The sequence below is a fragment of the Ovis canadensis genome, chromosome 16 (assembly GCF_042477335.2).
Source record: "Ovis canadensis isolate MfBH-ARS-UI-01 breed Bighorn chromosome 16, ARS-UI_OviCan_v2, whole genome shotgun sequence".
In the NCBI taxonomy this organism is placed as follows: Eukaryota; Metazoa; Chordata; class Mammalia; order Artiodactyla; family Bovidae; genus Ovis; species Ovis canadensis.
The window spans coordinates 14,614,634-14,639,803 of record NC_091260.1 but is presented as its reverse complement, the minus strand read 5'-3'; the positions used below and the strand labels follow the sequence as shown (position 1 = coordinate 14,639,803).

Sequence of the window (25,170 nt, the reverse complement as noted above, 5' to 3'; positions counted from 1 at the left end):
AGGAACATAGCCGTGAGCTTCAATATACAGGCTGCCCAAAGTCACACCAAACCCACAGACATCTCAAAACTCACTACCGGACACTTCATTGCACTCCAGAGAGAAGAAATCCAGCTCCACCCACCAGAACATTGATGCAAGCTTCCCTAACCAGGAAACCTTGACAAGCTACTCGTCCAACCCCACCCACAGGGAGGAACCTCCACAATAAAAAGGAACCACAAACTGCCAGAATACAGAAAGGCCACCCCAAACAGAGCAATCTAAACAAGATGAAAAGGCATAGAAATACCCAGCAGGTAAAGGAGCAGGATAAATGCCCACCAAATCAAATCAAAGAGGAGGAGATAGGGAGTCTACACGAAAAACAATTCAGAATAATGAGAGTAAGAAATCTAGAGATACGTTCGTGAGGTTACCCGAGAAAGCATCGTTGAAGTCTTCCCTGCCTCCACTGCTGTCATGTCTAAATCAGAGTCTCCCAAAGAGCCCGAACAGCTGCAGAAGCTCTTCATCGGAGGATTGAGCTTTGAAACAACCGATGAGAGTCTGAGGAGCCATTCTGAGCAATGGGGAACGCTCACAGACTGGGTGGTAATGAGGGATCCAAACACCAAGCGCTCCAGAGGCTTCGGGTTTGTCACATACGCCACGGTGGAGGAGGTGGATGCGGCCGTGAATGCAAGGCCACACAAGGTGGACGGAAGAGTTGTGGAACCAAAGAGGGCCGTCTCAAGAGAAGATTCTCAAAGACCTGGTGCCCACTTAACTGTGAAAAAGACTTTTGTTGGTGGCATTAAAGAAGACACTGAAGAACATCGCCTGAGAGATTATTTTGAACAGTATGGGAAAATTGAAGTAATTGAAATCATGACTGACCGAGGCAGTGGCAAAAAGAGAGGCTTTGCTTTTGTAACCTTTGATGACCATGACTCCGTAGACAAGATAGTCATTCAGAAATACCACACTGTGAATGGCCACAACTGTGACGTGAGAAAAGCCCTGTCTAAGCAAGAGATGGCTAGTGCTTCATCCAGCCAGAGAGGTCGAAGTGGTTCTGGAAACTTTGGTGGCGGTCGTGGAGGTGGTTTTGGTGGGAATGACAACTTTGGTCATGGAGGAAACTTCAGTGGTCGAGGTGGCTTTGGTGGCAGCCGTGGTGGTGGCAGATATGGTGGCAGTGGGGATGGATATAATGGATTTGGTAATGACGGAAGCAATTTTGGAGGTGGCGGAAGCTACAATGATTTTGGCAATTACAACAATCAATCTTCAAATTTTGGACCCATGAAAGGAGGAAACTTTGGAGGGAGGAGTTCTGGCCCCCATGGTGGTGGAGGCCAATACTTTGCCAAACCACGAAACCAAGGGGGCTGTGGTGGGTCCAGCAGCAGCAGTAGCTACGGCAGTGGCAGAAGGTTCTAATTACTGCCAGGAAACAAAGCTTAGCAGGAGAGGAGAGCCAGAGAAGTGACAGGGAAGCTACAGGTTACAACAGATTTGTGAACTCAGCCAAGCACAGTGGTGGCAGGGCCTAGCTGCTACAAAGAAGACATGTTTTAGACAACACTCATGTGGATGGGCAAAAAACTCGAGGACTGTACTTGTGACTAATTGTATAACAGGTTATTTTAGTTTCTGTTCTGTGGAAAGTGTAAAACATTCCAACAAAGGGTTTTAATGTAGATTTGTTTTTTTGCACCCATGCTGTTGATGGCTAAATGTAATAGTCTGATCATGACGCTGAATAAATGTCTTTTTTTTTTAATGTGCTGTGTAAAGTTAGTCTACTCTGAAGCCATTTTGGTAAACTACCCCAACAGTGTGAAGTTAGAACTCCTTCAGGGTGATGCCAGGCTCACTTGAAATTTATTTACAGCCTGCCTGGTGGAGAAGCTGTTGTCTCCAGAACCTTGGTGTAGCTGATCTGACAGTTGCTGTGTTGTGACCTGGAGTTCACCACTAAAAGGGTCACCCATGCAAAGTCATGGAGGTTTTTTATTTTTTATTTTGGCTATTAATGATTGTTGGCACATCCTATGCAATATATCTAAATTGAATTATGGTACCAGATAAAGTTATAGATGGGAATGAAGCTTGTGTATCATCCATTATCATGTGTAATCAATAAAAGATTTAATACCCTCTTAAAAAAAAAAAAAGAAATCTAAACGCCACAATGCATTTCTTTCACCATCCAAAGGTGCACAGGAGGGAAACCCACCTGGACCACCCCAGCATTCCAGTGCCCTGTTCAACTCTAAAAGCTTCAGTGTTCCTGAGACCCTCTTCCAGATGAGATTCAGCTGGAGAAGGAATGTTGAGGCACATTGTTGGCATCAGAGCAGAGATCCCTGGTTCTGGCCTTACCAGAGAAGGGTTACTTCTCTTCAAAGTTAATTTTCATGCAGGCATACATACTGGGAACAACCTGTCTGCTGACATCAGGGCCAGGGCCTGGTAAAGCAGCCATCCCCAGCTTCTCACTAGAGGTGGTGTGGGAGAAAGAGGGACAGATACAGAGTGTCTGGGAACAAGACATGGCCTCAACATGGTGCACACTTCCTGCTTGGGGGCTGTCACAGTTACATTTTATGTGTCGACACGGATAGGCTATGCTGCCTAGCTGCTTGGTCAAACACTAGACTGGATGTATCTATGATGCATTTTGCGGGTCTGATTAGTATCTAAAATCAGTTGACTTTAAGTAAAGGGCATTTCCTTCCACGATGTAAGTGGGCCTCATCTAATCAGCTGAAGGTCTTAAGAGCAAAACCTGAGGGTTCCTAGAGAAGAAGGAAGTCTGCCTCAAGACACTGCAATGTCTAAATCCTCCCCAAGTTTTCAGACTACTGTCCAGCCCTCCTGATTTCAGACCTGTGAGCCCCCCACAGTCACATGAGCCAAATTCTTAAAATAAACCTACGTATTTATGTATCTTATTGGTTTCATTTCCCTGGAAAACCCTTCACTGATACAAGGTCTAGCCTCTCACAGCTGGAAGAATAGATTCTCCCAAGTCTCCCAATGAGAGGGAAACAGAGAACGTTGGGGAGAGGGGGCTTTCTAACCACGGAAGCCCCTCCCCTCATTTGCAATTCTTGCCTTGCTCAGTAGGCAACTGAGTGAGAGCTGTTAATCATCTCACAGCCAGCCAGCGGGACAGCCTCTTCTCTGGCCTGTCTGACGCCTTCCTCCAACTCACCCTGAAATCCCCCTGAAACTCATCTTTAGAAGCCATGTTTATGATTTCATTTCTCTCCCCCCTACAACGGTAACAGCTCCCTATTCTTACCCTGTTAGTGTTAATTTTCCAGTGGGACAGCCTCTTCTCTGGCCTGTCTGACGCCTTCCTCCAACTCACCCTGAAATCCCCCTGAAACTCATCTTTAGAAGCCATGTTCATGATTTCATTTCTCTCCCCACTACAACGGTAACAGCTCCCTATTCTTACCCTGTTAGTGTTAATTTTCCAGTGGGACAGCCTCTTCTCTGGCCTGTCTGATGCCTTCCTCCAACTCACCCTAAAATCCCCCTGAAACTCTTTAGAAGCCATGTTCATGATTTCATTTCTCTCCCCACTACAATGGTAATACCTCCCTATTCTTACCCTGTTAGTGTTAATTTTCCCCAGCTGATGTGAAAGGTCCTAGACATAATATATTTCCAGCTCTCCTATCCCACTGATTCCCCACTATTCTCTGCATGCAAGTACTCTATTTTTGTACAAAGATTTCTTTATCACTCCACAAACACACAATGCTCACTTTCAACTCTAGATCTTTCTTCATAAGCCCCCAGTCTGTACCTCTGCCTCTAAAGATTACCTCTTATTCCTCTATATATCCACATCCTTTCCATTCTTAAAAGCTCAGGTCCTGTTTCCCTCATAATGATCTCCATCCCTAATTACTTCTCCTCTCCCATGAGGAATTTTTTATATTTTGAAATATCTATGTTGGTATCTCTCAGAGTCATTTCAGAGCCACAGAATCCCTGTCACCTGACAGGTCCCTTCCTAAATGCTACAGGATGAATTATGCCACCCCGCTCCCACCCACCACCAAACTCATGTGTTGACCTCCCATGTCTCAGAACATGAATGCACTTGGAGACAGGGGGGTTAGAGAGGTGATTAAGCTAAAAGGAGGTCATTAGGGTAGGCACTAATCTAGTATGACTGGTGTCCTTATAAGGACCTTGGGACACAGGCACAGAAGAACAACACACAAGGAGAACATGGCCATCTGCAAGCCAAGGAAAAAAGCCTCCAAAGAAACCAACACTGCCAACACCTAGGTCTTGGACTTCCAGGCACTGAAACTGCAAGAAACTAAATTCTTATTGTTTCAACAAAAACAACACCCAGCTGTGGATGTGATTGGTAACAGAAGTAAAGTCCAATGCTGTAAAGAGCAATATTGCATTGCTCTTTAGGAACCTGGAATGTTAGGTCCATGAATCAAGGCTAATTGGAAGTGGTCAAACAGGAGATGGCAAGAATGAAAATCGACATTTTAGGAATCAGCCAACTAAAATGGACTGGAATGGGTGAATTTAACTCAGATGACCATTATATCTACTATAGGGAGCAAGAATCCTTTAGAAGAAATAGAGTAGCCATCATAGTCAATAAAAGACTCCAAAATGCAGTACTTGTATACAATCTCAAAAATGACAGAATGATCTCTGTTCATTTCCAAGGCAAACAATTCAATATCACAGTAATCCAAGTCTATGCTCCAACCAGTAATGCTGAAGAAGCTGAAGTTGAACGGTTCTATGAAGACCTACAAGACCTTCTGGAACTCACACCCAAAAAAGAGGTCCTTTTCATTACAGGGGATTGAAATGCAAAAGTAGGAAGTCAAGAAATACCTGGAGTAACAGGCAAATTTAGCTTGGAAGTACAGAAAGAAGCAGGGCAAAGGCTAATAGAGTTCTGCCCAGAGAATGCACTGGTCACAGCAAACACCCTCTTCCAACAACACAAGAGAAGACTCTACACATGGACATCACCAGATGGTCAATACCCAAATCAGACTGAATATATTCTTTGCAGCCAAAGATGGAGAAGCTCTGTACAGTCAGCAAAAATAAGACCAGGAGCTGACTGTGGCTCACATCATAAACTCCTTATTGCCAAATTCAGACTTGGCAGGGAAAGTAGGGAAAACCACTAGACCATTCAGGTATGACCTAAATCAAACCCCTTTTGATGATACAGTGGAAGTGACAAATAGATTCAAGAGATTAAATCTGATAGACAGAGTCCCTTATGAACTATGGACGAAGGTTTGTGACATTGTACAGGAGGCCGTGACCAAGACCATCCCCAAGAAAAAAATGCAAAAGGGCAAAATGGTTTTCTGAGGAGGCCTTACAAATAGCTGAGAAAAGAAGAAAAGCAAAAGGCAAAAGAGAAAAGGAAAGATATACCCATTTGAATGCAGAGTTCCAAAGAATAGCAAGGAGAGATAAGAAAGCCTTCCTCAGCGATCAATGCAAAGAAATAGAGGAAAACAAAAGAACGGGAAAGACTAGAGATCTCATCAAGAAAATTAGAGATACTTAGGTAACTTTTCATGCAAAGATAGGCACAATAAAGGACCTAACAGAAGCAGAAGATATTAAGAAGAGGTGGCAAGAATACACAGAAGAACTATACAAAAAAGATCTTCATGACCCAGATAATCACGATGGTGTGATCACTCACCTAGAGCCAGACATTTTGGAATGCAAAGTCAAGCGGGCCTTAGGAAGCATCACTATGAACAAAGCTAGTGGAGGTGATGGAATTCCAGTTGAGCTATTTCAAATCCTAGAAGATGATGCTGTGAAAGTGCTGCACTCAATATGTCAGCAAATCTGGAAAACTCAGCAGTGGCCACAGGATTAGAAAAGGACAATTTTCATCCCAATCCCAAAGAAAGGCAAGGCCAAAGACTGCTCAAACTACCACACAATTACACTCATCTCACATGCTAATAAAGTAATGCTCAAAATTCTCCAAGCCAGGCGTCAAGAGTACATGAACCATAGCTTTCAGATGTTCAAGGTGGATTTAGAAAAGGCAGATGAACCAGAGATCAAATTGCTAACATCCACTGGATCATAGAAAAAGCCAGAAAATTTCAGAAAAACATCTACTTCTGGTTTATTGACTATGCCAAAGCCTTTGACTGTGTGGGTCACAACAAACTGTGGAGAATTCTTCAAGTGATGGGAATACCAGACCACCTGAACTGCCTATTGAGAAATCTGTATGCAGGTCAGGAAGCAACAGTTAGAACTTGACATGGAACAACAGACTGGTTCCAAACCAGGAAAGGAGTATGTCAAGGCTGTATATTGTCAACCCTGCTTATTTAACTTATATGCAGAGTACATCATGAGAAACGCTGGGCTAGAAGAAGCACAAGCTGGAATCAAGATTGCCGGGAGAAATATCAATAACCTCAGACATGCAGATGATCCCACCCTTATGGCAGAAAGGGAAGAAGAATTAAAGAGCCTCTTGATGAAAGTGAAAGAGGAGAGTGAAAAAGTTGACTTAAAACTCAACTTTCAGAAAACTAAGATCATGGCATCTTGTGCCATCACTTCATGGCAAACAGATGGGGAAACAATGGAAACAGTGAGAGACTTTATTTTGGGGGGCTCCAAAATCACTGCAAATGGTAGCTGCAGCCATGAAATTAAAAGACACTTGCTCCTTGGAAGAAAAGTTATGATCAACCTAGACAGCCTATTAAAAAGCAGAGACATTACTTTGCCGACAAAGGTCCATCTAGTCAAAGCTATGGTTTTTCCAGTAGTTATGTATAGATGTGAGAGTTGGACCATAAAAAAAGCTGAGCACCGAAGAACTGATGCTTTTGAACCGTGGTGTTGGAGAAGATTCTTGAGAGTCCCTTGGACTGCAAGGAGATCCAACCAGTCCACCTGAAAGGAAATCAGTCCTGAATATTCATCGGAAAGACTGATGCTGAAGGGGCAATTCCAATACTTTGGCCACCTGATGTGAAGAACTGACTCATTTGAGAAGACCCTGATGCTGGGAAAAACTGAGGGTGAGATGAAAAGGGGACGACAGAGGGTGAGATGGCTGGATGGTATCATCGACTCAATGTACATGAGTTTGAGTAAACTCAGGGATGGACAGAGAAGCCTGGCATGCTGCAGTCCATGGGGTCTCAAAGAGTTGGCCATGACTGACCGACTGAACAAACTGACTGAAGCCACCCCACCTGTGGTACTTTGTAACAGCAGCCCTAGAAAATTAATACACTAGGTAATCATATCAGTCTCCTAGGTAAGCTCCCCTTTTACCCCTTTTCCATGAGAAAAAATTTCACTTGCTCAAAAAAAGAATCAGATCTTTAAGATCTGTCTCATCAGAGACCCTTGGTATTAAGGAATCTTACTGCTATAAAAACAAGTAAAAATGCTTGAACACAAGTCATTCCCTGGAGGATATATAAAAGCAAGCAAGTTCAGAAGCAGGCTTCAACCTCTTCAACTTCTGCCAATCACTCTTACTTTGGCCTCACAAATCTCAGACATTTGGGGAAACTGAGGCAGGACAAGAAACCATGAAACACAAGCTACCTGATTCAGTCATTCATTCTTGCTCCTTTAGGGCCTCCCTGGTGGTTCAGACAGTAACGAACCCGCCTGCAGTGCAGGAGACCTCGGTTCAGTCCCTGGGTTGGGAAGATCCCCTGGAGAAGGGAGTGGCTACCCACTGCGGTACTCTTGCCTGGAGCATCCCACGGACAGAGGAGCCTGGCGGGTCACAGTCCATGGGGTTGCAGACAGTCAGATACAACTGAGCAACTAACACACTAGTGCTCATATTACCATTCAGTCTTGTCCTGCGTGTGTTAGCAGCAACCCCTCAGCTGGGGAACATCTGGGGAACCTTGTGTATAGGCTCCTTTCCTCTTACAGAACCAGAGGGTGAACGCTCATGAAGCAGATGGAAGGGAAATCCAGCACTTGCCCACCCCATGTGCCAGTTCCTCGGGCTCTACCCCCAAAGAAGAAACTAGGAAGAGCTGACATCCAGAGACAAGAGAAATGAGGCCACCAAGGCACATGCCTGCCAAGTCATATCTCATCCCTAACTTAAACATCATCTCAATTTCCAACTGGACATAAATCCCAGTCAAACGCCATCATATCAGCCAGCTTTAATTATCTGCATTGCATGGATGGCCTCCTGACATCTCTCTTGTTTATTTACTTATTGAATTACTTTCTGAACCTCCCCATCACACCCTGAGCCAGGAGCCACCAGTTCGCCTGCTGCCGTATCCTCAGCACCCCGCTCAGAGCTTACAAACTGCAGGTGCTCACTGGCAGCACTTGAATCAATAGAAGAAGCTAGAGCGCCATGACCTTTCCTGCCCTGAAATGAAGACTCCCATCATTTCAAGAGAGGGAAGTATCAGCAGTTAAGCCAGTCAACCAAGGTTCTCAAGTTCATCTGCTGTGGGAAGAAGAGGCAGAGGCACCGGCAGAATCCCACTAAGGCAGGATCATAGTCTCATTATTACTGAGTGACACAAACTTACCAACGCCCTTTCCTGCATGTTTACATCATGAATTGGTTCTCTGCAAAATGAACCATTGATTGATTCCCTGTCTCTCTCCTTCTTGTGAAACATCTGTCTCCTGGTTTAATCAGGAAGCTCCATGAGATTCTCCTATTTATCAAGAAAATAAATAGGCCCCTCCTTCTAACTAATAATAGATAAAGAGCACTGAGGCACATTTATATATGCCAAGAAAACTTTTGTCTAAGCAATTAGGATCTATGATCTTATTCCAGGCCTCTGGCCCATTTTTCAGGAACTAACAAACAAAATAAATCAGCTGTGCTCCAATCTAATTGCAACACAACATAAGACATAGAACTTAATGGGCTGTAACTGGAGAATTATTGTGGAGCAAGGTAGGTTAATCCAGCATGTTGGTCACTCCTGGACCAAACCCGCGGGTTTGATCGATGCCCAGACCTCTCCCCAGCTCCTCCTCCGTAATCTCCCTTTCCCACATGCCACACGGTGAAAGCTCTCATAGATGCTCTTCTCCCCAGAGACACTCGCAGAAAACACCAATATCCTTGGATACTTTAAGATCATACTCTGAACACACCTTGGTGGAAATAGGGCAAGAGCGGGTTTCTGCAAAAAATGATAACCCTTATCTCCTTCTTTCCAGTATTTCTCCCTTCTAGAACTAAAAGGCCAGGTCACTCTCAAGATAAATCATCCAAATAACAACTGATTTCAACATTTCTACTTATGTGTTGCCTGGTGAGTATTGGTATTTAGAAGGATGATCCCAGGGAACCGTAAGATCCTTAGTCATCTATGACTTAATTATGTTCAGAATATCCAGTTTACCAAGGCAGTCAATGTTCTAGAAAGGCCCTTATTAATATCAAGTATTTCATAAAGGTTTTTTAGAGGATCTGAACCAAAGACAGGAACTCATGTTAATTGTGAATTAATCTGAATCTGCTGTATCTAGTTCACCTAAACATTATTGCTGGAAGAGGTGCATGCCTGTTTACACAGTGCTCCTCACTGTCTACACACAGGTGAGAAAGAGATAGGGAGTGGAGAAGAGGGGGCCAGGAGGAGGTCCATCTTCCAGAGAGACCCCAGAACCAGCTCTGCACCAAGGCCACGCTTCTTCCTGACCACTCACCAGCCCCGTCTCCAAGACTCTGGGCTGGTGAGTGTGGGATGCGGCACCCAGAGGACTGCACACACCTACCGTGAAGACCACCTTCAGGTTATTGAGCATCTCGATCTCCTTCGGGAAGCCCCTGCTGCCCCATCGCACCAGGTAGTTCTCACTGTGGGAAGAGGAGTGGCAGCCCGTTACCGTCAGGGGTCTCAACAGTCATCCAGTAAAGATACCCACTGAGCCTCTGCTGTGGGCCCGACACCATGCTGCTTGCTGGGGACACGGGAGTGTCTGAGACAGACCCCCCTGTCTGTCCCTCCCTCCAGGAGATCACAGCCCCATCAGAGAGGCAGATGTGAGACCAGCTGGGCCATGGAATTACTAATATATGTGTGTTCACAACCTCTTTCCCTCTCCTATCTGGCAAGCAAATGCTAACCCAGCTGCCTAATGTTTTTGAAGAGCAGCAGTTTTCTCTGTAGATAAAGACTGGCAGAGGGAATGGATCCTTTCCTCTCAAGGGAAAGGACTTTTACGTGTTTCATTGGACATTAAGAATATATGTGGTAGCCACTGTGGCAGGTCCTTAAAAAGTTAAACACAGAGTTGTCATGCGACCCAGCAATTCTACTCCTAGGTATCTACCTAGGAGAAATAAAGACATATATTCATACAAAACCCTATACATGGATGTTCATAACCGAGTTATTCATAATAGCCAAAAAGTGGAAACAACCTAAATGTCCATCAGCTAATGAATGGATTAAAAAAATGTGGTATATCCACTCAACAGACCTTCACTAAGCCATAAAAGGGAGTATAGTACTGATTGACAATTACTATAATATGGATGAATCTCTAACATATTATTTTAAGTGAAAGCAGACAGATACAAAAGGCTATATATGATTCCATTTATATTAAATGCCCAGACTAGGCAGGTCCATTGAGACAGAAAGTTGATTAGTGGCTGTCAGTGGGGTTAAGAACAAGGGATTTGGGAGTGACTGCTAATGGGTACAGGTCTTACCACTGAGGTGATGGAAATGCTCTAACAGTAGATACTAGGGACAGTTGAACAGAATTAAAAACATACTAAAACTGAATTGTATGTTAAAAAGTGGCAAAGTTTCTGTTATGTGAATTATGTCAACAGTAATAATAAAAAAGAAAAAATCATTAAAAAACAAAAAGCATATGTTAAGAATATATTAAAATTCCCTGGCAGTCTAGTAGTTAGCACTCCATGCTCTCACTGTTGAGGGCCTGGCTTTAATCCCTGGTTGGGGAACTAAGATCCCACAAACCATACAGCACAGCCCCCTAAAAAAGAATGTATTTGCCCTTCCCACCCTATTCCCTTTTCAAGACTTGAGTAAAGATTTGAATGATTTTAAGTAATCCATTGAACCCACTGGATGTAGGACCATTTCCGTGAATGAATGTCACACTGTGATGGGCTACAGAGGGCCTTAGCCAGTATCTAATATACACTTAAGTAATGATTCACATGCAGTCATGACAACTATATATATATATATATATATATATATATATATATATATATGCAATCATGCTATAAAGAAAACATTCAGGATGTTGTGAGGATGTACATCAGAAGAACCAACCCTAGTCTGGGTAGTTAGGGGAGTGTTTGCTGAGGATATGACATGTAAATAAAGTTGGCCAGGCAGAGAGAGTGGGAAAAAGAAATGGTTCAGGCAAAGCAACAATGTGTGCAAAGGCCCTAAGATAGGATGGAGCTTATACATCTAAAAAGCAGATCCAAGGGAAAAGTTGTAAGAGGAAAACTAGCAAGATAGGCCAGACCACGTAGGCTATATAGGACTTAAAGATTTTGGCTTGATTCTTACGATGGGGAGAACCCACTGACAGTGTGTATGAAGAGCAGTCCCACAGCTCTGACATCTGATCATCTATCAGCTCATAGCTTCGAGCAGCAGTACACTGTACACACAGCTCTGCCTGGTTCATGCTGGTCAGTCTAGCTGCATCAGCAAGGTCAGGAAATCCAGCACTGCTTTTTTTTTAAATTAATTTTTATTGGAGTATGTTTGCTTTACAATGTTGCCCTAGTTTCTACTATACAGAAAAATCAGTCAGCTACATGTACACATATTTCTCCTCCCTTTTGGATTTCCTTCCCATTCAGGTCGCCACAGCGCTTTAAGTATTGATTATTGATTAGAGTTCCCTGTGCTATACAATAGGTTCTCATCCGTTATCTATTTTATACACAGTATCAATAGTATATATACGTCAATCCCAATCTCCCAATCTCTCCCACCCCTCCATTTACCCTGGTATCCATACTTTTGTTCTCTATGTCTGTCTCTATTTCTGCTTTGCAAATCCAATCACCTGTACCATTTTTCTAGTACTTCTTTAACTTAGGAGAAGATTAGTATAATTTGCTGAGTTGATTCACTCAGCTTTTCATGCCATTCAGGAGCATACCACTGGTTCTACATAAATGCCCATTATCTTGAATTGGGATATAAACAAAACTCAAAACCAAGTTAGCCCAAAAGACACAATAAGAGAATTCAGCAAACTTAAAGCAAATCACCTTCTTTTTTGAAAAGTTTGTTCTCTCTGATGTTCTGTTCTTTTCTCTCATTTTACCTCTAGAAGACTAATAATAATCTGAGCAAATTTCATTGGGGAAATAGAACATATAACAAAAAGAACACAGCATCAGATTAACCAATGGTTAAAATGTAATCAACTTAAGGGAACATTTTTTTAGTAAGATCTAAAAATTTAAGTGGAATTTTCTTCTAAATAACCAAGAAGCCTCCAAGACTCCATATACAAAAAATATGTTTTCATTATTTCCCATTGGTTATTTCTGGACCACCACAGTGAAATACCTGGGTATTTCTCAGAACCTTTAATTATATGGGGTTTCCCTGATAGCTCAGTTGGTAAAGAATCTGCCTACAATGCAGGAGACCCCAGTTCAATTCCTGGGAAGATCTGCTGGAGAAGGGATAGGTTACCCACTCCAGTATTCTTGGACTTCCCTTGTGGCTCAGCTGGTAAAGAATCCTCCCGCAATGCGGGAGACCTGGGTTCGATCCCTGAGTTGGGAAGATCCCCTGGAGAAGGGAAAGGCTACCTATTCCAGTATTCTGGCCTGGAGAATTTGTCCATGGGATCACAAAGAGTTGGACATGACTGAGTGACTTTTACTTCACTTCACTTCACCATATGTAGCATCCCCAACAGAGAACTAACTGGCCAGGTCTAAACACCAGGAACCAGAAATTTTATTCTAAGGGAAACAGAATCATAAATAAGGAAAGCAATCTAGAGGGCTGAGCTGGCCCCTTCCATCTTTGCCCAGGGAGATCTGGGTGGTAAATCTGAAGGTCTACCTGGCATTAAGACAGGTAAGACCTCTTCCATAAGACACCCTCCTCAGGGGAAGGGGGAGAACCATTCCAACCCTTTCTTGAGCTTCTTTTGGAAATTAGTTTTGCCCCTGGCCTGATGCCGGAGCTGCTTGCTTTTTGTCCTACAGAAACTTACCTTAAGTTTCCCAAACCAAATCTCTGCAGACATCCCCTGGAATCGGCCCACCTTTCATCTCAATATTGAAAGGTTGACAGCGAAAGTGAATGTCCGCTCGGTCATGTCCAACTCTTTGCGACCCCATGGACATAGTCCCTGGAATTCTCCAGGCCAGAATACTGAGTGGATAGCCTTTCCCTTCTCCAGGGGATCTTCCCAAACCAGGGATCAAACCAGGTTTCCCACATTGCAAGCAGATTCTTTACCAGCTGAGCCACAAGGGAAAGGTTGTCCCAGCCAAATTCTCCCCAGCGCACCTCTGGGCCACACTGCTGATGCACTAACTTGCCTGAGGCTCACTGTAGGCACCTCCTGGCTAGGGCAGGCAGGAGTGGGGAAAATTGGTTTCTCAGGGAAATAACAGCTACCCAGCTTCAAGACTGACACAGGGAGTGCTTCCCAGTTCCCCGGCCCCTTCCCTGTATTGGGCCTGCTCTCTTCTGTTTTCTGCTCTTTTCCTCCTTCATTCTTTGGTAGAGGATGGGCTCTACCCCCTCGTGTCCCTGCTCCTCACCCCTCCCTCTCCTAAGGGCTCCTCTGTGTCTCCAGCGCTCTCAGAGGCATCACTCAGCCATGCCCCGTCGAGCACATCATTCGATGCAGCACATGAGGGGACAGAGCTGCCATCGCACTGATCCATTGCTTCCCTCCCCAGAGCTGGTTCAGGCCATCCATCACTGCAATGAGCCAGCAGGCCAGGCACCCTTGTCAATTCAGCTATGAGGAATCCTTGTGTTTTCTGAGAGGCAAGGAGCACTTTATGATCTTTGTCACAGGTGTCTCGGGAGCAGCTGGCAGGGAATAGCAAGGAGCCTATGACATGGCCAGCATCTCACGGTGGGTGCTAAGGAAGCAGGGAACACTTGCTCAGTGTCTGCTGAGGCCTAGTCAGAGGAGCTGTACTGATCCTTTAAATTAGGGTTTTAAGTTTGCTATAAAAAATAGTTTTCCACCATACAGTGCTATGGGGAAGGCAATGGCACCCCACTCCAGTACTCTTGCCTGGAAAATCCCATGGATGGAGGAGCCTGGTAGGCTGCAGTCCATGGGGTCACTATGAGTCGGACACGACTGAGCAACTTCACTTTCACTTTTCACTTTCGTGCATTGGAGAAGGAAATGGCAACCCACTCCAGTGTTCTCGCCTGGAGAAACCCACGGACGGGGGAGCCTGGTGGCTGCCGTCTCTGGGATTGCACAGAGTCAGACACGACTGAAGTGACTTAGCAGCAGCAACAGCAGCATACAGTGCTAAGACCCTGGTGAGACCCACTGAGGATATCTGATACAACTCTTTCCTTGGTGACAGACTAAATTGGAAACTAGCTTATCTTTGGAGTCAGATGGACCTGGGTAGAAATCTTACCTCTGCCATTTTATAAATATATGTGATCTTGAGCAAGTCATTTGACCTCTCTGAGCCTCACTGTCTCATCCAAATCACATGGAGTAATGAGGATTATATGGGATCGTATACAGACCTCAGTTTAATCTTCTTAGATAGTCAATATAAGTTTCATAAATTGCAATAAATGGCCCTCTCCAGGAGGGCCATTATTTTCTAAAATGAATTTTGTGAAGTTACTAGGAATTGTATGGGGCTTCCCAGGTGGCTAGGTGGTAAAGAATCCCCCTTCTAAGCAGAAGACACAGGGAAGATCCCCTGGAGGATCTTCCTGGAGAAGGGCTGGGAAGATCCCCTGGAGAAGGAAACGGCAATGCACTTCAGTATTCCTGCCTGGAAAATGCTATGGACAGAGGAGCCTGGCAGGGTATAGCTCATGGGGTCACAAAGAGTCAGACATGACTTAGCAATTTCATCAACACAGTCCAGGTAGGAAGATATCACATTCTCAGTCGCAGTAGAAGGCTCGTGCTCCTGCTGCGATCTACTGCACCAACTGCGATCTCGAATAGGGACCCGGTGTTGGCTCACAGCCCCACTGGAGGGGACAGGCAATGGTCAGCTGAGAGGAAGGATGGACTGAGCCACAAGCAGAGGCCAAGGCTGGCCGTGGTGGCCAGAGATACATCAAAGTCTTTTCTCAGGAGATTCCTAACCCTGTTTTGTGTTCCTCGAAATGAGGTGCCCGGAAGTTCCCTTATCTTCTCCAAGAACAATTAATCAAGGTGATTACAATAATAGCCACTGCCTTTTGGAGCACCATATGACAGGCCCTGTGCTTCACGTGCTTTTTCGTATTAAAAACCTGTGACCCTGTGAGGTTGACGCGTACATTTCACAAATGGGACACTCTGGCTTAAGAAAGATTAACAACTTGCCCAGGGCTAAGAAGGAGTAAATGGTGGGGCCACAGTGTGAACCTGCCTAGATCCTAGATTACAGAGCCCACACCCCCAGCTTGTCACTGCCATTGAGGACACAGCACTTTCACCATTCATTTCTTAACTCTCTTTTTAAAAAAATTTTTTTTATTCTATCCAGTGCTATCTGTTTGAATCTTGTTATTTCCGTTGTTTTCCATTAATCAAAAATTGCTTACAATACCCTATTGTGTGATGTGGATAAACCTAGAGTCTGTCATACAGAATGAAGTCAGTCAGAAACAGAAAAACAAATATTCTATAGTAACAGGCAGACTGGTTCAAATTGGGAAAGGAGTCCATCAAGGCTGTATACTGTCACTCTGCTTATTTAACTTATATGCAGAGTACATTGTACAAAATGCCAAGCTGGATGAATCACTAGCTGGAATCAATATTGCCAGGAGAAATATCAACAGCCTCAAATATGCAGATGATACCACCCTCATGGCAAAAAGGGAAGAGGAACTAAAGAGCCTCTTGATGACGGTGAAAGAGGAGAGTGAAAAAGCTGACTTAAAGCTCAACATTCAAAAAACTAAGATCATGGTATCCAGTCCCATCTCTTCATGACAAATAGATGGGGAAACAATGGCAGATAGTATTTTCTTGGGCTCCAAAATCACCGTGGACAGTGCCTGTAGCCCTGAAATTATAAGACGCTTGTTCCTTGGAACAAAAGCTATGACAAACTTAAGGTATTAAAACCAGAGACATTACTTTGTTGACAATTGTCCTTCTAGTCAAAGTTATGATTTTTCCAGTAGCTATGTACAGATGTGAGAGGTGGACTGAGAGCTGAAGAACTTATGCTTTCGAACTGTGGTGCTAGACAAGACTCCTGAGAGTCCCTTGAGCAACCAGGAGATGAAACCAGTCCATCCTAAAGGAAACCAATCCTGAATATTCATTGGAAGGGCTGATGGGGAAGCTGGAGCTCCAATATTTTGGTCACCTGATGTGAAGAGCTGACTCACTGGAAAAGACCCTGATGCTGGGAAAGATTGAAGGCAGGAGGAGAAGGGGATAAGAGAAGATGAGATGGTTAGATGGCATCACCTACTCAATGTACATGAGCTTGAGCAAACTCTGGGAGAAGGAGAGGGAAGCATGGGTGCTGAGTTCTGGGGTCACGAAGAGTCAGACATGACGGCGTTGAACAACAACACGTATATATGGAATCTAGAAAAAGGGTACTGAGGAACTTGTTTGTGGAGCAGGAATAGAGAAGCAGATGCAGAGAATGGACACAGCAGGGGAAGGAAAGGGTGGGACATACTGAGATGGCACCACTGACATACATACTCTAGCGTGTGTGAGACAGATGGCTAGTGGGAAGCTGTTGTCTAGCACAGGGAGCTTAGCTCAGTGCTCTGTGATGGCCTAGAGAGGCGGGATGGGTGGGACAGGTGGGAGGGAGGGGTACATGTACACATATAGCTGATACGCAATATATTTGCGGATACAGCAGGAGCTAACACAGCAGTGCAAAGCAATTATACTTCAATTAAAAACAAAAATACACATTTAATATGTTTTCAAAAAAATTTAAAACCCTACTATGTAACTATAACTCTACTTTTGGAAAAAAATGCCATGGTAAGTAATATTTCTACCTGACTCCCACACCCTAGAAGAAGTTATGTCCACATTCTCAGTTAGGCTGTTTTTCTACTGGGTAGGAATTTCTCCACAAGTAATGGGTGAAGGAAAAGATGCTCAGAGCTCTGCCAACCCCCACCTCCCAAATGCAGAGAAGTCAGGCAATAGAGAACATACTTACCTTATGACCATTTGCTTGTTGGGGTCATAGAGAGACATGAAGAGCTCAGCATCTTCCCCTATTCTGCACACAAAGTTTCTCACGAAGACATAGAGGCTATGGGTAGGGGATGAGGAAATCCGGGAATACATTCCATAATCAGGCTGATCTTTTGACTGAGAGGTGGAAGGGAAAAGAGACGAAAAGAGAAAATTAGCCCTGCACCACTTAGGACAATGGAAAGGTGGCCCAGGATATTGAGAAATATGTAGGTTTTGAGCCTAAAGATTTCAACATTATGTTCAGGCCTTCTACCAAAAGCATCTTTTGTCTGAGTCAAGTCACTCTGACTCTCTTGATCTTGATCTTGGGCAATATCGCAACAATCTAGCCTTCCTTATAAAATTTAGTGTCATAAAAAGCACAAACTATATAACAGGAAAAAATGCTTAAACAGACTTTATCAAAACTAAATATTTTGCTCATTGAAAGATACATTTCTCCCAAGTAAGCACTGGGAGAAAATATATTTGCAAAACATACATCTGATTAAAAAAATTCGCATCTGGAATATACAAAGAATTCTTACAACTCAATGATAAGAAAACCAACCCAATGAAAATGGGCAAGGTATTTGAACAAACACTTCACAAAGAAAGATACAAATGGTAAAGGCCAGTAAGCACATGAAAATTACTAATCATTCAGGGACATTCAAAACAGCAATGAGGTACTCCTACACAACCACTAGACTGGCTAAAGTTAAAAGACTGACAATATCAAGTGTAAAGAATGCAGAGAAGCTGGCACTCATCTGTTGCTGATGGGAACACAAGACTGTGAGGCCCTTTTGGGAAATACTATGGCAGTACCTTAAGAACTTAAACATACTCTTATCATACAGTCCAACAATTATTACCCCAAAAGAACAAAAACATTTGCCCACACAAAACTTTGTATGTAAATGTTCATAGCGTTGTTAGCTATAATAGCCCTGAATTAGAAGCAACCCATATATTTAACAATTGATATAATGATATATACCCTTGGTCAATGGTATAGCAACTGAGCAATGAAAAGGAAAAAACACTAATACACACAACTACATTAAACTAAAAACATCATGCTGAATAAAAGAAGTCAAACACCAAAACCATACGATTCCTTTCATATTAAATTCTAGAAAAGACAGTATAGTCGTGAAAAAGGTTGCCCAAGACTTGGGGTTGAACTGCAAAGAAACTCAAAGAAACTTTTAAGATGTTGGAACTGTTCTATACCTTGAATGTGGTAGAGTTTGCCCAACACTATATATTAATAAGATTCATTAGATTGCAATTTTAAATGAATTAATTTTATTGTATGAAAATGAGATCTCAGTAAAGCTAAAAATAAAATTGTTTTTAAATAATGCACAGTGGTAAAATACTTTAAAAAATACAAATCAGATTAGGTTAACCTTGTAAAGATTATGTTTCCTTGGATCTTTTGTTGGCTTCCTACCACAGTTGGAATAACATCTTCCACAGTTGGAATGACATCTCATTCTTTCCCGTGACTCTTAGGTCCTGTGAGAGCCAACTCCTGCTACCTGCCTCTCCAAAGTATTGCCTAAACTCTTTCACTGCTCTTTAGGCCCCATCCATACTGGCCTTTCTACTCCTTGGACATTCAGAGCTCAGTCCTACCTCAGGGCCTTTGCACATGCCGACGCCCCCCCCCCCCACCCCGCCCCGCTGCATTGACCATCTTATCCCCAAATCTTCCTAGGCCTGTTGCCTTCACATTATACAAGTGTCATCTCAGATGTCCCTCCTGGGAGAGGTCTTTCCTGATGGTACCTTTTAAAATAGCTCCTGATTCACTCTGTTTCGCATAACCCTAATTGATTGCCTTTTAGAAATTCATCCCCATCTGGAATTATTTACTCAATTACGTTTTTTTACATTTCTTTTTTCCTCTCTGGAATAGAAAATCCTGGCATTAAACTTCTCACGGGCTGTCTGTAGAATGAATCATGATCTGAGTATAAAACACAACAAAATGCATGTTGTTACTGATCATCTCAGGTCATAGGACAGATGTCCCTTTGAATAATATAGAGTCTGGTTAATTAGATTATTTTAAGCTTATGGTATGCTAAAGCCTGCTTCCTTTGGCCAAACAAAGTCTGTTTCACAAAGCTCACCATCTCTTCTTTAATACGCTCTGTGATTTTATCAGTTGCTTCTTCATGTGCATGGAACAAGCTGATGATGCTGGTATTATCAGGGTCCAAGATATTTCCATCTTCATCTCTGACAATCAGATCAAGCTCAAGGATTCTGAAAAGCAAGAATGTGAGATGAGGATAAATCAAAGGAGACAGAAGCCTACAGAACAATGGTGAGAAGTTTCTACCATAAAGTTCACATGATTTCTGAGAGTCATAGGCTCCCTCAGAACAGCTCTACACACATAGCCTTGCACGTGGATGGGAGGCACAGTGATATAGCTCGGCCTTTCTGGGAGGTACTGTAGCAGTGTGTATTAAAAAAAATTTAATGCACATTTCCTGTGATACTGAACCTAGAGAAACAACCACACTTGAACAAGGATGTGTGTGTATCAGCAAAGTATTAAAAAATACTAAAATTAACTTAGTTATCAAGTTAACACTAAAATGTCTGTCAAGAGAGAAAATGGCTAAATAATCTGTAATGGAATTCGTACTGAAATTCCATGTAGTAGCGCTTTAAAAATATGACACACTTTTGATGTTTCTTTCTTTCTTTATTTGGCTGACCCAGGTCTTAGCACACGGGATCTATGATTTCCATTTTGGTATGTGGGATATTTGTTTTTATTTTTTAGTTTCAGCATTAGTTGCAACATGTGGGATCCAGTTCCCTGAACAGGAATTGAATCTGGGATCCCTACCTTGGGAGTGCGGAGTCTTAGCCACTGGGCCACCAGAGAAGTCCCTAGTTTTGATATGCTTAATGATATATATTAGTGGGGGGAAAAATCAAGCTTGAAAAGATGCATACAGAGTGTTTTCAGTGAAAAAAGACAAAGCAAGGCAGGTATGTTACGTGGGTGCATGTTCAGACAGAAAGGCATGGACATGTGTACCAACTCTACCAACACGTGTATCTGTGAGAGGCAAGGCCCTGGGACTAGGAGGCATGGAGGGGTCACGGGAGAATTCTGCCTTATCTCTATGTGTTTAATGCTTACATAATAGAACATAATGCAGTATGATATATGATGCATAATGCAGGGAAGGTATTCATGTACCATTAATAATACTTTGAAAATAATTGTTGGGGGTGGGAACCTCAGATATATCTTTGTTGTCCATGGCTTGCTCTTTAACTCTGTGACTTCAGGGTCACGAGATTTTCCCGTTTGGTACTGATTTGTTTCAACTGCAGCTGCCATTCTGATTGGCATCAACAACACTAATAACAGCAAAATGCTCACACAGCAGTTGCGATGAGCTGCACATTAAACTGCTCATGCATCGTAAGGCCTTTAGCTTTAATACTAAGGCCTCCCTATGAGGGAGGTACTATTAATACCTCCGTTTACAGATGAAGAAAAGACTGAGTATAATTTCTTCATGTCACATAGCTAGTAAAGAGTAATGTGGCATATTTGTCTACACTCTTCATTTTCAGTGCAGCCCCCTCTAGTACTCTTGCCTGGAGAATCCCAGGGATGGGGGAGCCTGGTGGGCTGCCGTCTATAGCGCTGCACAGAGTTGAACACGACTGAAGCGACTTAGCAGCAGCAGCATTAAATTTACTCATAAAAAATTCTAAAATGTACAATTTCTCCTTTTTAACAACAATAATAAAACATAAAAACCCCAAAACAGAACACTTGACACCTACAATTCAAAATCAAATTAGCAGAACATTAAATATTTACAAAACTGTATCTTTAAAATACATCCAATTTTGTAGAATTGACAAAAAAGAATGGCTCAAAAATGCACCTTTATGGTATACATTCTAGTTAACAGGCTCTTAGAAGCAGTACTGGGTTGGGGGACGGGGTTTATGTGTGCAGAGGTCCTCACTTAAAGCTGCCTTTGCACTTGATGTTGACTTGGAGGCACTCCGTTGTCCATACATAGAAAAGAGGGGGAGGTGGGCTGATGGAGACTCTGAGAGCAACAGCAGTGGTCCTGCTTAGGACTCACTATCGAGTACCAGATTGGGAATGGCAGCATTTTCACCTCGTATTTGAGAACTGGATTGAAAGGCACATCTCTCCTCTCATCCAAATGCAAACAGGAGGGAGCCAAAGCTCACCCATTTGTCCACATTCATTAGGAAATTAACTTCCAACTAGATGTGACTCATAATATTGCACAGCCGTGCTGCTGAACGGGCGACGCTAAAGGGGAATAAATGCATTCGGCTGATGCTGAGCAGAGGCTCTCAAGGCCTGGAAGAAGATGGACTACAGCCGACACATAATTCAACGCCAAGATCTCTCTAGCTCCTTTCTCTTCAAAATGTATCAAAGTGGATTTGGTTCTAAAAATGTATGACTAAAACAAAATTCTCCCGGGTCCAGCTGTCTTGGGATTTGAAGGATTCATTTGAGGATTCCTCATTCCTTAGATACCAAAGAGCTTGTCCATTATCAGTTTCATCTGAAACCTGGAAGCTTTAGTCATCAAGGGGCAGGATTGAACCAGGGTCAGGAGAGGCTGCTTTCTGCTGGGATGTCAGACCATTCACTTTGGAGAACAGAGCATTTTGACAGTTTTTCCTTAGGAGGTAAGCCCCGCAGCTCTCTTCTGCTCCAGAAAGTCAAATGAACCCAGGACAGAAAAGGGTAGGGGAGGAAACCCTTACTGTATGCGTTTTTCAAAAAATTAATATTATTTTAAGGTGAAGCAAACAGAAATGGCTTTTTCTGTGGCTCCCCATCATTTTCTGGACAAATCTGAATTTTTTCTACCTGGCACTCAGACCCTGAGGTTCCAGCCACAGTCATGCTCATCTCTCAGCTCCTCTAAGCTTCTCCCTCTCTCTCTCTCTCTCTCTCTCTGAACTCTTCACCTAATAATTCCTGCCAGTCTTGTTTGATGCAGAGCAGGTGTCACCCTCCTGCCCTGCCCCCTCCACCCTGTTACTTCTCTTCCTCTTCTCAGGAAATGCATGACTTCCTACTCAAGCGTCTGTTTACTTCCTCTTACTAACCGCCACGGTCCTCCAGGAGGCAGTCGAAGACAGAGGTTAAGTGCTGGAACTCTGGAGCCAAGTCACCTGGTTCAAATTCCAGTGCCTCCTGGTCAAAATGACCTAATCAACCTGTGAGTCTCCGTTTCCTCATCTAATAGAAATAATAACAGTACCTGCCTCATAGAGGGGTCATAAGACTTGGCTCTTAGGTTAAGACATGAAAAGTACTCTAAAGTGTACCTGGCAGATAGTAGGCACTCAGAAATTTACAGTTAGTTCCCTTTGCTTGCCTTTTGTTGCTGCTGCAGAGAGAGGCTGTATTTTGTAAATACTGTGTCCTGAGTGCCTATAAGGTGTTCAATAGAAGTCTGATGGCCGAATGAAGGAACAGAATCTCTGAGGGCAGAAACAGGCTGATCTGTCCTTCAAGATTCAGAGTCCTGCTCCCCTGACTCACAGCCTGAGCTTATGGTGCTCGTGCTATTCCTGACACTTGGACCAGAAATATGGCCTTTTGGCTTTCAGAAAGGTATCCATCCCATTTCAGAGCTGTAAGCCCCTGAGACACCAGATCTGCATTCATTTAAAGTGCCCATCTCTCTCTCTCTCTCTTCTGGCTGAAGTCGTCAGGGAAGCGAAGCAAAAAGCAAAGGGCCTCTCAGCTCAGGGCCTCGGCCTCCGAGGGTGTCTCTCACTTCCCCAAAGACGACTGACTGAAACAGAAAGCACAGTGCTGGTCTGGGGATTCTTCAGAGGGAAGCTGATCAAGGGAGGACCCTGTCTCTCCCTTCACCACCATTCACCTGCTGAGTGCACACCCTCGGCCCAGCACATCTAAATGGATCTGCCTTAGAGGAGCTCTCGACACAGCCCTGAAGACAGGCCACTAAGGAGGTAGTTACTCTTCAGGGTGCAAGGGCCCACAGAAGTGCCTAACCCAGCAGGGATGGGGTGGGGAAATCAAGAACAGCTTCCTGAGAGTGGTGACCATTTCTTTCCATCCTTGTCAGAAGCCCCCATGAGGAAGCATCCAAAGGTCACAGATGCCGTCGTTACAAAGCAGCAAAACTCACTCCATTCCCACATCCCAGCTGTGACCACGCTCAGCTAAAGATGACACTGTCCCAGTGGCGGCGACAGCTGCAGAGCGAACCCCTCCTGTCACTTTGGGACGGCGAGCATGGTGAGCAGGTGTGGACTCGCTTGCCAGCTGCCAGCAAGGCAGCCAGCAAAGGGACTGCTCCTGGGATGGGAAGCAGCTGTAAGTTGAGCCCATCGACTATCTTTGGATCATCTTCCTAGTGCATGTGAAAAAGGTAAGGAAGTCTGACTGCTAGGAAAAGAACATCTTTTATTCCCACTGAATAGACTCCTTCTGCTTCCTCCTCAGGCCCTATGGTCCAGTCTTCAGGCCCACTCTGCAGTCTTCTGAACGTGCTACGGTCTCCCATGCACTCCCACCCTCCCTTTATTTAAAGCCTACCTAATGCTTCTTTATCTTTCAAAATTTAGGCCTGGTTCCCTCCTTTAGGAAGAAGCCTTCCTTGACTTCCTTCTCCAAATTGAATTAGGAAGACTCTTGCTGCCTAAGCCATCAAAGTTACCACAATACATACCAATACTTTGCTTGTTGCTCACTCTTAACTAGACTGCCGTACTCTTAGTGTATGGGAACTTTTATTTCTGTGGCCTCAAAAAACCTAGCAGGGAATCAGGCCAAACGGGCTTCCCTGGTGGCCCAGATGGTAAAGAATGTACCCACAAGGCAGGAGACCCAGGTTTGATCCCTGGATCAGGAAGATCCTCTGGAGAAGTGAATGCAACCCACTTCATGTTCTTGCCTGGAGAATTCCACGGACAGAGGAGCCTGGTAGGCTACAGTTCATGGGGTCGCAAAGATTCAGATATTACTGAGCAACTAACACTTATAAGTGCTCAATACGTGTTTGCTTTTGAAGAACAGAAACTAAAGAAATAGGGAGGATGTCTGGAGAGCATTCACTTAACCAGGAGGGAGGGGAAGCCTTTACAATTCTCAAATGCTATCCAAGTAGTATAATGGTGAGGTCCAGAGACTCTGGAGACAAACGGCCTGGGTCTAAATTCTGGTTCTGCCTTTTACTAACTATGATTTTGGGCGTGTAGCTTAACTTCTTTAAGTGTCTCAGCTTCTTCATTTGAAAACATGAGGATACTAAAACTGCCTACCTCGCAGAGCTGTTATAAGAATTAAATACGACAATGAATGTGAAACCCTTAGCTTAAGACTGGTGCACAATAAGCTTGGATTAGGGGGTAGTTATAACCACTACCATTATTAGTGCATTGATCTGCATCAAAAAACTTGTAAGACCTTCTCCTCAACTTCACAGCATTCAGACTAACCAATTGCTGCTTCTCCCACTTTGCGGAAATGCTTTTGTAACTGTGCATTTGCGTTACCAATGGCTTAGATAATTCAGGATGGGGGAAGGGACGTAAAGTCTCCCATTGGGATTGAAGAGGGGGGCGGTGGTAAATGCAGGAATGAAATGACAACTAAGCCAAAACGAACCAGCATGACTGTACTCCCCAGCTCCTCGGAAGTAGGTTAACTGAGTG

General features: G+C 43.7%; 2 protein-coding genes across 2 annotated transcripts in view; one reads left to right on the top strand and one right to left on the bottom strand.

The window, feature by feature from the left end:
- Nucleotides 1-25,170, bottom strand: part of DOCK2 (dedicator of cytokinesis 2) — a 474,846-nt gene that overhangs the window by 413,611 nt on the left and 36,065 nt on the right. Inside the window, exons 7-9 of the mRNA XM_069556001.1 lie at nucleotides 19,575-19,710; nucleotides 17,408-17,562; nucleotides 9,790-9,871 (exon numbers count right to left, since the gene is read on the bottom strand). Coding sequence (XP_069412102.1) covers nucleotides 9,790-9,871; nucleotides 17,408-17,562; nucleotides 19,575-19,710 — 373 coding nt within the window. The remainder of the gene's footprint in view (nucleotides 1-9,789; nucleotides 9,872-17,407; nucleotides 17,563-19,574; nucleotides 19,711-25,170) is intronic.
- On the top strand, nucleotides 426-1,665 carry LOC138421564 (heterogeneous nuclear ribonucleoprotein A1-like). The gene has a single exon (XM_069555791.1). The coding sequence runs from the start codon at nucleotides 463-465 to the stop codon at nucleotides 1,423-1,425; it is 963 nt and encodes a 320-aa protein (XP_069411892.1). The 5' UTR covers nucleotides 426-462; the 3' UTR covers nucleotides 1,426-1,665.